Source organism: Parambassis ranga, chromosome 20 (genome assembly GCF_900634625.1).
Source record: "Parambassis ranga chromosome 20, fParRan2.1, whole genome shotgun sequence".
Lineage (NCBI taxonomy): Eukaryota > Metazoa > Chordata > Actinopteri > Ambassidae > Parambassis > Parambassis ranga.
Window position 1 is genome coordinate 2078534 of NC_041040.1, and position 15669 is coordinate 2094202.

Here is a 15669-nt window from a genome sequence, read left to right on the forward strand (position 1 = left end):
TGCGCAGACAAAAAGGAAGCCTGAAAACCACAGTCTGAGTGAAACATTTTCACAAACAACGCAAAGCAGACACACACAGGAAACGTGGCTGAATAACAAACAGTTGAATGAAACGAGGATTTATAGGCCTACACTTTGCTCTTTAAATATTTGAAGCTCCTGTTCCATTCATCCAATGAAGTTTGACTTTGTGGTATATATAAAACTCTGTCCTATCATATTCAGACACAAAGCTATGATGTTTAATGCTTATTATGGTCACCTTAGCATGCTAAAATGTCAGTGCTAACTTGAAAATTGTAACAGTTTAAGCATGATTGCTCTATGAATTTAGCCTGGTCGCAGGCTAACATTTATTAACACACCAAAAACTTCCCCCTTTTTCATTTTTGTAGATACAATGGATGTATTAGCTAATGCTAGCATTCTAATACCATCACAAAACAAAGCCAAAATGAAGATGGCAAAACTTTAGCAGTTTTGAAAATTCTGTTCAACCACTTATCACTAGCTTAGTTATTGCTATATATTTTTTTTTAAAAATACTTTAATGAGTCCAGAAGAACCACCAATGGAAAATGGAAGAAAAATACTTTTACTAATGTTGTCAACTAAAATGCTAATATAAACAATGCTAACATGGTGCTATTTAGCAGGGTTTTTGTATGTTAGCATGTGCATTTTTAGAAGACTCTACTATCTACTCCCCATGAACCTTCTTGTGCCCTTTTGTGAAATATTTGCATTTTTAAAAAATGTCAAATATCACAGACGGGTTGTTTTTCAGTCTGACAGCATCAACAGCAAAAAAGAACAAATAAAGGTCCCAAATGTTTAGAGTGTTCCCTCTTACCTCCACCGATGGCCCTGATCTTCTGGATGTCTGAGAAGTGTCCCTCCTCCCTCAGATACCCCCTCTGCTCCTGCCTCTCTTGAATCATGTGGCTCTCTGAAATCTGTGCTGCTCCATCTTCCCTCCCTCTGGACAGCTGTGGCTGCTCCTCCCACTCTTCCTCCTCCTCCTCCCCTCGCCGCTCTCTTCCAGTCTGAGGCTGGGGCAGAGCAGCCTGCCTGACCGCTCCCTCAGGAGAGGGCAGCTTCCTCTTGCTTCCTCCCAGATCCGCTGCATCACCACCACCACCACCACCACCACCCTGGGGTAAGATCTGATACCTGTGGTGGTCTGAAGAGTCCGGGGCCCTCCAGCTGGGACCGTCTTGGTTTCGGGGAGGTAGAGACCTGTCAGAGCTGGAAGGGGTGGGTCGGGCTGACGCTCTGGTTATGTGGATGTCTCCAGCGTGGTCAGTGGAGACGGTGCCTCCTGCTCGTAGCGCAGAGGAGGAGGAGGATGAAGACGGTCCAAACTGACAACCTGCTCCATTCTGAAGCTTTGTGAAGCAGAGAGGCAAAAGAAAGAAGAGGGTCAGTCTGCCGCAGAGGTTAAGAAACAGCCAAAATCACACTCTGGCTGACTCACTGCATCAAAGGGCAGCCTATCTCACCACCCACATCACAAAGCCATGCCAGCCGCCCCCCCCAGCTGCAGCCAAAAACACACTCACAGAGCATGTGAACTAACCAGACAGTTCTGCTGAGTAATAAACGAGATGCAACAGAACACATCCATGGAAAAGGCACCGACACTGCTGCCAGTTTCAAACAAGCTGATGACAAATAGCTGCTTTCAGTCCATGTGGTGGTTGAGCTGTGTTTTCTGTTCTCGTCTCCTCCACCACAAAAGCGTCTTTCAAGCCCTGAATCTTGCTGAAATATGACCGACCACATCATCCGTCCACACAGCCCTCTTTATTGAAACAGTGGGGATGACGAGCCCTGAGTCAGAGCTTTATCAGAAGCTGGGCCATGCGCCGTACATTCATCATGAAATCACACCAACACGGACATGAGCCAGAAAAGTATCATTTCTGAGAAGGGTGCTCCGGCTGCTGTCAGCCTCCAAGTGTTTACAGGCAGAAGCTCAGGGATTGATCGGAGAAGCCTTACTTGGAGGTGTTGTACTGGGCTGTCACACAGCTCCTGCTCGTCCCTGCTGTCTATGTCTGAGAGCTCCTGGAGCAGAAACACGCACAGGCTACAACACTGGCTTCAAGTTTTTTCTTTGGGTTTTATTGTCACTGGGTCTTCCCTGTTTTTGAATGATTTTAAGCAACTTGCATAACACCTAAATCTGACTTTTGCAACATTTAACTGCACAAGAAAGGAGCCCTAAAGGAATAAAAAGGCATTTAAATGTAGAAAAATATTATTTGTTTTCTCCTCTCTTACCTGTTCCATATCCCCCAGTGTGATGGGCTGCGTCTGGTACCGAGCGTTGGCCCTGCGCTGCCTTGTGTCTGCTCTGGTGTGGGTGACCTTGGTTGGCGGCTGAGCCAGCCGGTTGAACAGGGCCATCTTCTCTGCCAGGCTGAGGGTGCAGAGGTCAGGCTCCTCCTGACTTTGGCTCTGCTGCTTCTCAGGCTTCCCCTCCTTTGCTGATGCCTGCTTGGAGCTCTGGACCTCCTGGGTGTCCTGCGGCTGCCGGGCCACATCCCACGGCTGCTCCCGGGGGACAGCGCTCTGCTTCATGGATGCCTGCAGGCTGAGCGAAGGATGACACCCGAGACAAAAAAAAAAAAAAAAGGTAGAAGAAAGGAGGGGAGACTTCTGGTAAGCATGGGAGTAGCTCATGCAGGCTAGCAAGTGGCATGCTACAAGGTGCATCCAATACAAGTTTTCACAAGGTTTGTTACACATGCAATCAGTCCACCACAAAAAGTGGGATTAAACTTCATGTAATAATAATAATAATGCAATCATGTAGTTTCATGTGATCACACAGGAGGGCACCAAAACTCAAACATGGAACTCATGATTTCACACCAAGACCTGCATCCCGGAGGTTAACGCAGCTTTGAGTGAATCAGCAACACCGGTGATGATCAAACATGTTAGTCAGACACTGTGAGTGTGCATACTCGTGCACACAGGGCGCCGTCTACCTGTATGGTGGGGTGGCGGTGCTGCAAACTAGGGTGGGGCTATGGTGGCGGGCTACAGCAGTGTGAACGGTCACCGTTTGTGGTGCATAAGTGGGGTCGCTACAGTGGTCAGGGTCGGGGACAAAGCCGCACACATACACACAAACACAAACAGGTGGCAGAGAAAATACACAGGTGACACAAGGAATGAACCATGGGAGCCAGAAAATGGGGGATCTGAAGTTAAGGCATGTTGAAAGATGAAGATATCAGTTTTAGGAGGGAGGGCTAAGGTGTGAGGGAAAATTCCATTTCAAATTTTATGAGGACATATGTACAGAAATGAAATTTCACATTGAAAGGTGATGGGTTAACAATCAAGCTGACGGAGTAGGAGTATGGACGTAGAGTTAACAGTAGTTAGCTTAGCTTAGCTTAGCTTAAAGTCCGGAGACAGTGGACATCGTCTCAGCGTCTGACTGTCTTCCTGTCTGTACTAAGCCAGCTATCATTTCCTCTGGCTCTTTACATCATAGCCACAGATATGATAGTCATGTTGATTTGTTCCCAACGTCAGCTTCAGACTTACGTGGCTGCGATGACCACTTCCTCAGTAGTTACTGGCTGAGTTCTGGACCGGTCTTGCATCCGTCTCAGTCTCCTGTCTACCGCTGCATTCCTGGACCGAAATTTAGGAGCTCCACCATCAATGCTCTTCTCCAGTTCCTGGATGGAGACATTAGGTAGACTTGGTATATTCTTACATAACAACAGAGTATTGTCTTCAAGCTGCTGACGGAGGTTGTTTGGGGTCAGTTTCACAGACTAAGACCTTTGTTCTGGTGGTATCCAGCCTGATCCTCAAAGTAACGAGAGGACAGAAAACAAACATCGGGCAGAGTCAATGTTTGCATCTCTGATTGGAAGCATATTTCACTGAGCTTTGTTTGGAACCAGAACGTAATCTGAAGAAATTAAACAACCAAGAGACATAAAACTTAAGACTCACTCTGAAGAGAGAGCGCTTGGCTGCTACGCTCAGCTTGGCGCGTTCATCCAGCTTCTCCTCATCAGCTGCAAAGAGACAAAAAGACAATTATATCAAAATCTCTCTGAGAAATTATCTTAGTTTCAGCACCATAAAACCATGTTTTTGAGCGAAATGTATTCAAAACATTCACTGCGTACCTCCAAAAAAATTTTCTAAATTATATTAAAAACAGGATTTTCATAATAAAAACGTTTTGAATAGTTACTTCAATAAAAAACACAAAATATGAAGCCATTAGCAACGGACAATAAAAGGATCAGAGGCTAATCTGTTGGTATTAATCAATGCTAACTCCAAATATAGATGTATATTTCTAACATTTCACATTTCTAATGTTTTATTGGACGTTTATTCAAAGCACTAAGATTTTATTTATTAAAAAAGTACCGTTATTGTGCTGTTTTGAACATTTAGTTCTTGGTGAAACTGAATCTTTTAACTAATATATCACTGCAAATCCTCCTCTAAGGTGCAGATCCCTGATCATTATAACATATACCCTGCCTGTACCATCTGGTCTGATAGCTGGGAGCAAAGACAACCCACTATAAACAGTGGCTGGCGTCACAGAGGAGGCTTTGAAAAGTCAGGCAGGTGTGAGAGGCCCGGCTGAAAACACACACATACACACACTCTCTCTGTGTGTGTAAGACAAACGTCATGACATCACCAAACAACTATTCCCTTTGACTGACGCCGCTGTGCTGAGCTCTGCTCCATGTAACTCGTCAGTAAGAAAAGCATCCCAGCTGAGTGCTTATAGGAAGCAGATGAGCCGGCGCTGGCCTCCGCAGAGCTGCTGTGCTGTTATGCTACTGTGAGCGCCATTAATGACTCCACTTCACAATGCTGTGCTTTAAAGAAGCAGGTTTGAGTCACTTGGCCTCCACCCTACTTGTGTTGAAGGAAGTCACATTTTACTCATTTGTGGCCGACTGCAGCTCCTGTTGTATGTTGTTGTGACCACTGAACATTAGAGCCGTCATTCAAAGTAGGTTTAATTTACATGGAAAGCAAATGCACTTGGAAATAAGTGCATTTTGCATCCCTGTGATCTCATGCAGCCAGCTGCAGAAACAAAAACTACTCAGTGATTTAATTTACACAGAGAGCTGTGGCTGGGTCTGAGAATTAAGAGTCCACAGAATTAGTGTTTGGTTACTCTTTGAATAGCACAAAATAAACAATAAAACACAATTTAATTTTCTAAGTCTAAGTGAATATCCAGTTCTTTGCTCATCCATTCTACCCTCAAACACTCACATCTTTCCAAATTATGAAGAAAATCTACTTACCTTCAGTGGAAGCAAAGTCTGAACTCACACAGGATCTTCAAAAGAACAAAAAGAAAAATCACAAGTCACTACTAAAATCCACACAACAATGCAAAGTGAGTAACATCGGAGGGTACTGAGTGGTTAGGGGACAGGAGGGCTGGAGGCGTGTGAGGTGAGGAGATGCAGTGAGAGTCGGTCGTTTCTGGTGAGTGTTAGGGAAAAAGAAAGAAATGGAAAAAAGGGGGGAAACAGAGGAAAGCAGGATAAGCTGGAGAATTAGACGGCATTACAGAAGTCTGTTCGGTTCCATGGTCTCAGGGTGTGATTTTTGACAAAGGCCGATTCATACTTGATCTGTGTGGTCACATGGGATGGCCACTGCCAAAGCCCAATCAGAGGGACCTTTGGCCTTCAAGCTTCCCCGTTTGCTAATGTTGTTAGAGTGAGAGTGTGTGAGTGGGATCCAGGTCATGATATTAACATGATTATACAACAGAATTATTGAAAGCAAACACTTGATCAATAATCCATTTTTTGTAGATAAAAAAAGTAGGACTGATGATTTTTGTCACATGCATGATCATATGCACATTTCCCAGCATTCTTCACTCGTTGCCATGCATTCTTGAATCCGGAGCAGTACCTATCAGTCTCCTGGCGTTCAGCAGACGTGATTGGTTGCGTCCTAAATCTCTCTGAGGTCTTTCTACTCTCCCCTGGACAGATATACTGCTGGGGCCTGCGCCCCCTGTCCCTCTCCCCTCTCCACGGGGCCTCGTAGCCTGCGAGCGCCACGTCGCCCTCAAACTCACTGGAGGGAGAGGGACCAACAGAACCGAAAGGAAAGACAACACAGCATGGTGAGGGAGAGATAGAGAGAGGCGAGTAGTGAAAATGTTTAGAAGCAGAGGTGTTGAATATTCAAGCACACCTCTTTTTTTTTTTAATGATGTGAGGAAGGCCATGCAGATACTGAAGCATAAAACCAATCAAATCACAGTGCCAGAGACACATCCTGCAGGAGGCTCATCATTAGCCGTGTAATGCATCAGGTGTTGCTTCTGAAGATTAGAACGGCCTCACTGTGCTTTGATGTTAATAATGTTAGTTGCTCAGTAGCCGGCTGATGTTAAGTAACAAGCGTCAGTGTGAGTCCCACAGCAGCGTTGGTGAAAGTGTTAAACTTTGCCACCTACAGCTCGTTCCTGCGGCTGGTTGGGGGGGTGGTGGTGCTCTCCATGTACGAATGTCTGAGCTGGGCCACGGACACGCGACTGTCCTCTCCGTTACTGACCCCCTCACCCTCTCTGACCTCTCGGGCGTCCTGCGTCTGCAGGTTTCGGGGCCCTCGTGGATCTCCAGCGTTCCATGCCGAGCGGCTCAACACGGCGCTGGAGGTGGAGCTTCCCGGGCCTGTGTGTGCCACTTTGGGCTGGATGAGAGACGGTGCCAGCCCTTTGTGTATATAAAAGGCATTCTCCCGCTCTCTGGGTCTGCCCTCTGCTGCCTGCAGATGGGAGGTCAGCTCTGCTTCCTCCCACCTGGTTCTGCCTCTCAGTCCGCTTCTTGCAGGTTCCTCTGCCTCAGCCTCCCTCACCTCTTCCTCCCCGCTGCCTCTTCGAGGGTCCTCGGTGCTTCTCTCCCTGCGTCTGATCTCTGAGGGGAGAACAGCTTTCCTGCTCTTCAGGAGACCCTCTGTCTTCACATCCTCTGACTCCTCAGGGTCTTTGTCCTGGGCCTGCTGCTGTGTGGCTCTGGATGTGGGACCAGAGGCCATAGACAGGTAACTGGGGTAACTGCCAGACTCTTGTCCTCCCTGTAGAGCAGAGCGGTCCTGCTGAGCTTGGGGATTCAGCTGGTGGTGGTGGTGGTGGGAGTAGACCTGCTGGGCTGGATCTGAGTGGTAGCGTGCAGAAGTCTGCGGCTGGTGCTGGAACTGTCTGCGGTGCACCAAAGCTTCTGTAACATTTCCCAACTCTGGACTTCTCTGACGGGCCTCCTCTTTGGCAAGCCTCTCCCTAACTCTGATTCTTCAGGGAGACAAAGGACCAGTTAACATTTACGACACATGAATAGACACACTAAAAGACGACTATTGTATTTGGTTTACAAACAGACACACAAAGGACTCTGCTCCTTTAATCTTTCTGATCATGTGTGTACATGACAGCTTTTCAGCATGGAGGGAGGAGCGGATTCTTTCTCTTGTTTGATGTTGGGGCCGAGAATAGAACCAGTACTTTTTAATGAAGTACTGCAGTGTGTCCAGCAGACCTGCTTTCACCAAACCTTTCCTAAAGATTAGCACAGCAGTAGATTGAGTTAATAGAAGGGATTTCTTAGCAATGACCCAGTTTTTAGGTTGTTTTTTTGTGCTAAATGCGACAGGATAATTTTCATTTCTGCATGCCAGATGCCCTTGACTACATTTACAGTCCTTATTTCAGCCTTTTATTATCCATTATGAACATCCAAATCTAAAACTGGATTAGGACATGTCAGCTTTCCTACAGTAAGGTGTGGAAAAACAAAGGAATGGCCATTGTTGTGAATTTAAACTAGCAGCAGAGCTCCAGTCAGACCTAAGACAGCATTATGTTATGTAAAATGTTCAACTGTTTCCAAACCTCAGTCAGGAAACCTTCTTGATGAACTCATCACTGATCAACACTGCATCCTCTACCATCAGTTATCCTGATTTTCACATTAATCTGAACACAGCAACAACAAGAACAAAAAAAAAGATGGAAGTTATTTTTCGAAGCCAAAGGGACTGGAGCTGGTGGAGGTGAGGATGAAGATGATGAAGCAGCACTGCTCATAAGGGGGTTGGTGGGTTTTGGTTAGGTCCAGCTGAATGGGAACACAGTAAGTGACAGTAGGGGTGAGCCACGGCCCGCCTGGGTGTACCTTGACGGCCAGTTGATGAGGGAGTGGGTGTCGCCCTCAGCGTCAGTCTGGAGGAACCAATCAGTGCTAAGTTTCGCCCTCGCACTGCACCAGTGGGAAACACGTGAGTGAGTGAATGGCTGGGTAATAGTCCACAATCGGCTATGTTCTCCGAGCGCACACACACAAACACATAAGTACATTACACACACCGCTGACTTTATATTGAGCCTGACCGCAGTGAGAACGAGCTCGGCCTGCAGCAGGATAAGGAAAGTTCAAGTTCAACTCAGCAGGGAGATATTTCACTGTAGCTATTGTTATGGAAGAGGCATTACTCAGAATAAAATATGAATAATAAATCCCTTTTTCATTAAAGTAGGAGTAATGGCCACAGTCTTATGTTATTGATGCATCACTGTATCTGAAGAGAGGACTTAATAAAATCAGCAAATCTCTCTCCACGAGAGCCACACAGGACTTCCAACCTTAAGTCTATCACAACAAGAAGCAAAGACACATCTGATATGTGTGCACAAGCTGAGCCTCAGCTGTGTTCAGGAGGTATGTCAGATCACTGAGGAATGGGCGGGTCCAACAGACAGAGAAGACACATACCACACAAGTGGCTGCCAGTCTGACATGTGCTGCATCTTACATACCTCTGACTGGGTAAGCACTCTATTACATTAAACTATCAAAAGCCCAGAAAAAACACTGTAAAGTGTTTATAATGATCATTGCATGTTTGGAACATCAAATGTGAGCAAATATTCAATGATCATTTTTAAAAGTTTTGTGAAACTGAAGGTCAGATCAAGGTTTATACATGTGACCTTTGTTCTAAAATCCTAAAATGTAGCTCTTCATATCAGACCCTGAGGTTTCAGTCTCCTCAGGCTTCAATAATCAAAGCCAGCTGTGGGTCAGAGATGTGACTGTGGAGTCACACTGAGCCACCCAGTAACACAACACACTCCCTGCACCACACCCCAGGCCAAGTTTTGAAACCTGAGAAAGAGACCAGGCAGAACGGGGGGTATAGGGAGTGAAGGCCTGTCCGGGTGTAAGGTCAAGGAATGCATCCTCGTGTGTTGGTGAGCAATGGCAGACTGCAGGGCTACAGCCTGGTCAGGATTTGGGTTGGGCTGGGCTGGGCTGGGCTGGGCCAGCAGGGTTGTCTAATATGAAGTGAAGAAAGGAGAGATATAGAGGTCTACATGCTGATTCCATCTGATCCATCAGTAATGGAGCCAAAACACTCCTTAGTACATTTTCTCTGCAGCAGCAAGAGGCTGATCCATTTTAGATGCTTCACCTTGGGGGTAGTAAACGTCTCCTCTCTGCTGCTACAACCAGAACAACATGGCCAGACTACAGAAGAGCCTTTTTAGTCTAACCTATCAAGTCCCAGCGGGCAGTATTGACTAAAGGATTAGTCAGGTTTCAGCCCCTTTTTACTCCCAACCTGTCATGCTTGGTCAGATACATCTTGCCGTCATACTATGCTGCAGAAGTTCTTCATATGAGTTTTTAACATCGGTAGGTACTGACAGACCCTACTAGATGGGGTCATAAAAAATGCCTGCATAGGCATTCAGTTTTTCAATCCACTGGTCAAATTTTGAAACTGTATGAAAGCAGGGCAGTTGATAAAATTCAGATCACATGAAGTCCCTTGCAGATACAGGAAGTTTAATCAGACTGAACCACAGGGGGCTCCTGATGAAGACTTTGATTTATAATTATCTGGGTCATAAAACCCTGCAGAGGAAAGTGCTGCGAGCATCAAACAGGAGCTAATGCTTTAAAGTAAACAAGCCTTTTTTTTAAAAAAATGTACAAACAGCATTTACATTCCTAAATTATTCAAGATATTTTCCAGGAGGAGCAACTCTCTTTAAGAATGCAGGATTAGCTGCAGAGCCAGAGGTCGACTTCATCCAAGCAGCCGCGGAAATAGCTCTAACAAAACTGCAAAAACCTGCCAGTAAAAGCTCCTCTGGGAATTTAAAAAAAGAACACCGATTCACTTTTCTCAGCAGATCCACCTGAAATCTTTGGAATCAAAATACAACACACACATTTCAGATAAATTCAGGCCTCAGCAGGAGCGGGTCTGTTCCAGAATAGGCTCAGGTTGCTGGTACGAAACAACATGCCTGCCAGGAGGATGACCTTGGGCATGTGTGAATAAAAAGAGGGACAGAGACAGACACGGAGGGACAGAGAGTCAGATGGATAACGCTGTCACAGCAAGTCTATCTATTAAAGAGAATGATACAGCAGAGTTCTGGCTGGAACCCTGGGTATGAAGACTTGGAGAGAGACCGGGGACCACTGAGCAGAAATGTCCTGCTAATGAGACATCGGAAGCAGAAGAGGCGGCTATATACACAGAAAAACTTCTATCACATACAGAAGAAGAAGCTTTTACTGTAAAGACAAAACATTTGGGGATACAAAGGGATCACAGTGTTGAAGCACTCACCCTTGTCTGCTGAGAATGTTGTGGGCCTGCTGCTCGATGAACAGATCTCCAGGAGACACCCCATGTTTCGGTGAGGACTGGGAGGGGTGCCGGCTCAGCTTGGGCGAGCTGGGTGGCATCCCTGTGACTGTGTAGTCCTTAGCAGGCACCCTGGCAGAGGAGGACAATGACGTCACGTCCATGTATGAGGAAGAGGACGGAGGCTCAGGAGGAGCAGCCCTGCGCTGATTCTCTAGGTTCATCAGCCGCTCCCTCTCTGAGAACGAGTCCACTCTGTGCCGCCCAACGTCATAGCCCAGGTCGGGGTAGCTGTGTGGTGGTGCGGAGCACGCTGCCCTCGGGCTTGTGGCCGAGGTGCTGCTGTAAGCACTTAAGGTGATGTCCCTGCTATCCTCCCCCACTGAGTCCCCCCTGTTACGTCTCTCTGTGGGGTCTGTCTCTTTGCGGGTGCGAGTGTAGCGGGAGGGATAGTCCAAGTCTGGCTCCTGATCCAAAGAGATGCCGTAGCGTTCAGCGAGCTGGCGACGCCGCTCCGCCTTGTAACGGGCGATGCGTTCAGCCTTGGACTCCAGCTCTGGGCCGCCGGTAGTAGAACCAGAACTGTGGACTGGCTCTGTATAGGTGGAGGACTGGTGTTCAGGCCTGCTGCGAGCCCTGGACTGTCGCTCTGGAGCCTTAAGCTGCATTTCTGGACTATCAAACCCCTCCATGCTGTACCGCTGAACTGTAACTTGACAGAGAATGTACACATTGTACAAGAGTGTGGAAAGAGACAACCAATCTGCCAGGGTACTACTTTGTCCTACCAGCACAGGGCTCACAAGGGTCAGAGGCCCGGGTGTATCGTGGCGTGTCCTCTTCCAGAAGACGATTGGCCACCAAGCTGGGAAGCAGAGATGGATGCACCTCCGCCTCAATGCCCTCCAGCCGCCGTGCGATTCTCTCCTTCCTACATAAGGACAGGAAGGAAGGAGGACTCATCTTTAATAACATGTTATTACCTTACTCAGTGTTATCATTATTAGAAGTATCATCGTCTCACCTGTTCATTTCCCAGTCACTCGCGCTTGTGGTGATGCCTTCAAATCGTTTCCTCAATTCAGAGACTTAGGAATGAAAAACAGAAAAATATATTTACTCAAAAGGGACACAGCAAGTGAGGTATCTTGATGATGATGTGCTGATTTTGAGTCATCAAATAGACAGAAAACAGGATAAAGGAAGTTTTTTTACAGAAGAAATCTGAAGAAAACATTAAAAGAATGTTTTGGTTTATTACACTAAAATGAATTTTAATGGGTATTTTAGCTACTGGATCACATGATTCAATCAGGGCGAAGTCTTCTTGTAGAGTTGGACCAAGGATAATCACAAAAATACATTTGAATTCAGCCATTTGCCTTTTAAATTCCAGAGTTTTTGCAAGAAAATGTTGAGGTATCACAAAGAAACCCCTTAGTGCAGCTGCAGGACATGCATCACTCTGTTCATCTGGGCTTATCTCCTACAACATCCCACCATTTAAAACCCAGCGTTACCCAACAACTGCTCTGCATTACTGCGTCACCTCCACAAACTGTTCTTTATTACTGCCCAAGTCACAGCTCGTAAAAGCGGCCTTCATCAGCTCTTCAAACCATCGTAGACGGGACAGAGCCACAAACCTCTACAGGACCAGACGTCTTTATTGGAGCTACATTTCAACTCAAATGGAGTCTGCTGAGAAAATAACAGCGCAGCCACACTCTGGTGTGGTTTCTAGGAAAACTGGTTTCAGACAATTTTGACATGAATCCACCTGGCAAAAAAAAAGGCTGCTGTTGCACAACAACTGTCACAAACCCTGGGAATGTTGACATTATGAGCATCACTTTCAGCAAGGTAAATAAAAACAAGCATATTCACCTTTGGGGAGATTGGCCAACAGACTAACATCTATGTCCTTGGTGCTTTTGGCTGGGTCGTCTTTTTCGTCGAAGGAGAATTCTTTCTGGAAGCTGAGGGGTGCAGGAAAAATACCCGATGTTATTGAAACAGAGCTGAGCTGTGGGAAACAGGATTTGTTTACAGACAGACAGAGTAAGCAGTTGTAAGGGGCTCAAGGAATCAATGTGAATTTGATCAAATGGCCATGCAAATCATTAAAAATATGGCTTGAGGCAGGATCCGTTTGAATGGCAGTCAAGAACCAGCCAGTGGATTATGGATGAAGCTACAAAAACAAGCAATCATTGAAACATTACATTTGGATTTCAGACTATAAATTTCATAAAATGTCAATCCTCAAATATTTATGTAGAAATAATGAGACATTTTGAACCCTGTATCAGCTTCTGCCTCACACAGATATGCAGCGATGTTTTTCTTTTAGAGACATATTGAAGTCATTTATGGACTGGAATCAAAACCACAAAGTTGCAATAGAGCTATAAAAGAGCTGGCTGTGTATTCCTGATGTGAGGAAACGGTGGAGAACTGGGAAAACATGACTTGGTGGGTTCTGTCCCTTCCAGCAACCACAGAGCTGTGAACACACCGATACACAGAGGCGTACAGCAGATCCTTTTATATGGCTAAATACCTTTCAACATGTGATCTTTACACACATTAGAACCACACCCTCAGCTGGAGTGTCACAGTGCCCGACGTCCTCGGTGTCGTAAAGGAAATTGCTTAGACTCTTAATGTGGAGGTCTGGTGGCGTATTTGACACACGGCCAAAACGAGGATGATGCCGAGCGATCCTGCTAATGTTGCAGCAGACAGGGTTCACACTGCTGAGCGGCAAACTGAGCTCTATCTGACACAACAGATCTGACTGAGGAAGTGCTCAATCAATGTTACAGGGAGTCACTGGTCAGGTTAAATGTTTGCAAACTTTAGACAGATATACAATAGAAAGCAGAAGTCGGAGGGAGAAATCATTCTTCCAAACCTGGTTACCGACTATAAACTTCCCTGAGCCACTCGTGCTGACTTCTCTTTGCAGTGTTTTAGCACCTGGCATGGCTGGTCTCATACAGCACGTTTAAATATCAGTGTATGTCAGATTTAGGTCAACTTTTCACAGTGCATGGTCCAGTGTTCAACTCGAGTGACGTCGATACACGTCTTTAGGACGCCTTTCAGTCTTCTGAGAGCCACTTTTTTATTGAAGTGACTGAAAAGTATGTGGCCTAATATCTATAATACGCCCTAAGGGCTTCTGAAAGGTTTAAATGAGGCAGGATTGGGACAGATCTGTAGATGCTGCTAAAATCACCACCAGCAAATCATCAGGAGAGTTAGAACAAACTTGTCTGCCATGTGTTGTGGCCACGATAAGCGCCTCATATCTTTGGGTAACTTCACTCTCACAGCTCAAGCCACAGCATCCCATCATCTCTTCGTTTATATCTCAATTTCTGTCCAACTAAACCTGAAAGGTCGCTCTACTTGGATCTGTGTTACCTGTTCTTAATGTCTCAACACTAAAAGGGATTCTGGGTCTGATGAGCATAAAAGGTGCTGATGATCACCCCAGGGAAAAATACTAGACTGGTCTTACACCCTTTACTGAGAATGTGCATTGAAGAGGGACAATTTGTTTCATTTCTTACCTCAGTGCTCTGTTCTGTAGCAATCTGGGATTGCTTATTTTAATGGGCGTCTCACTCCCAAGTCCTGTGGGCAGAAGAAAAAGGAACATTAAATTATATTGCATTGATCATTCATTACTTTCAGTTTAAAAAGCAGAACCAAACATGCACTGTGTGGCTTCTAAGGTGAAGCAGCCAGTGTGTCTGCAGCACATTGGCACAGAAACCACATTAATTAAGTGGACTTCCAGACAGAAAACAAATGAAGTGGAAAACAATAATCTGCCTGCCTCTATCAATCAAATCAAACAGTAAGTGATCTGTATCGCATGCACCAACATCGCCACCTATGCTACAGAAAAACAGACACATGAGTGTCTCTGGTTATGGGCTGTGTTTGAGGTCATAGCTCCAAGTGTTTGATAGAGGTGTGACACCCTGGGACAGGAGCTGTTTCAAGTCTCATCGCACATCAAGGTTTGCAGTGCAGTGCAGCTGGGACTGCAGCTGGGGGGGCACTTCTACACCCACCATGAAAACAGATAGACAGGGAGAGAAGCTCTCCTCTTCATCTTCAGCAGATCTTACAAACACACTGTGATAAAAACTGATTGAACACACACAAGGTAACAGTCGAACTTATTAAAGTCTGGTATCTATTAGGAAAATGGCCCGAGTCAATAAACAAGGGCAAAACAAGACATAAACACCTGCCTGCAGAGAACCACCGCCTTATTACCGAAGACCGAAGACATGCAGGATCATAAAGAGGCTTGTGAGGAATTTGAGCAGTTTTGTGGAATAACCCTTTAAGGAATGTCTGCCTGCTTCACTTATTCACTCCAAACCTCAAACGTGCGGTTTTGGCTGCCCTCCGACCTCTGAGCAGCCAGAGCCGCGCAATTTCGGGACAAACATGTGGCCTCACTTCCATCCTCTCTCTTAAGAGTTCACCTCAAGGCCACGTGACACCCCCTACTCCTCCACCCAAACCCCTAACTTCCCCTTATTTTAGATCCGTTAGTCCTTATTAAGAGTGTTTGGGTTGATCCCTCCTAGTCACACAAAACATCATTTGTGAAGAAAGGGGGCTTATTTGGAAAGGGTTTGTGGTTGTAGTGGTGTATTGTTTCAGCTGGGGGGAATCATTCTTTGTGAGCCTTGAATGATAATCCTGGATACTTGAGCCGACTGTTTTCTTTTGACAATGATCCAAATATTAAGTTGACACCATTCTAGCAAGTATCCTAATGTATAAAACAACAGTCCAACAAGTCCTGAGCACACACATCCTTTCCTGGGAGAATTACTTTTGCAGAAATCTCAAATACCTGTCCGTGTGTAACATAAACAAAAACGTATCTACACTGCATGTGGTCTGGATCTGCAAGAAGAAACCTGGTGT

At 45.8% G+C, this 15669-nt stretch overlaps 1 protein-coding gene across 11 annotated transcripts in view; it reads right to left on the reverse strand.

The window, feature by feature from the left end:
- svila (supervillin a) overlaps nucleotides 1-15669 on the reverse strand; it is a 54129-nt gene that overhangs the window by 14897 nt on the left and 23563 nt on the right. For 6 of the 11 annotated variants that reach the window (XM_028432535.1, XM_028432536.1, XM_028432533.1 and 3 more), the window contains 15 exons: nucleotides 14286-14349; nucleotides 12592-12683; nucleotides 11729-11792; nucleotides 11493-11635; nucleotides 10687-11416; nucleotides 8217-8300; nucleotides 6503-7336; nucleotides 5950-6117; nucleotides 5325-5359; nucleotides 3988-4052; nucleotides 3568-3704; nucleotides 3000-3098; nucleotides 2287-2599; nucleotides 2005-2070; nucleotides 854-1388 (listed from right to left, as the gene is read on the reverse strand). In XM_028432535.1, the coding sequence (XP_028288336.1) occupies nucleotides 854-1388; nucleotides 2005-2070; nucleotides 2287-2599; nucleotides 3000-3098; nucleotides 3568-3704; nucleotides 3988-4052; nucleotides 5325-5359; nucleotides 5950-6117; nucleotides 6503-7336; nucleotides 8217-8300; nucleotides 10687-11416; nucleotides 11493-11635; nucleotides 11729-11736 (3217 nt within the window). In that variant the 5' untranslated portion in view covers nucleotides 11737-11792; nucleotides 12592-12683; nucleotides 14286-14349. The remainder of the gene's footprint in view (nucleotides 1-853; nucleotides 1389-2004; nucleotides 2071-2286; nucleotides 2600-2999; nucleotides 3099-3567; nucleotides 3705-3987; nucleotides 4053-5324; nucleotides 5360-5949; nucleotides 6118-6502; nucleotides 7337-8216; nucleotides 8301-10686; nucleotides 11417-11492; nucleotides 11636-11728; nucleotides 11793-12591; nucleotides 12684-14285; nucleotides 14350-15669) is intronic. The other 5 variants (XM_028432531.1, XM_028432534.1, XM_028432532.1 and 2 more) reach the window with 5 other exon arrangements.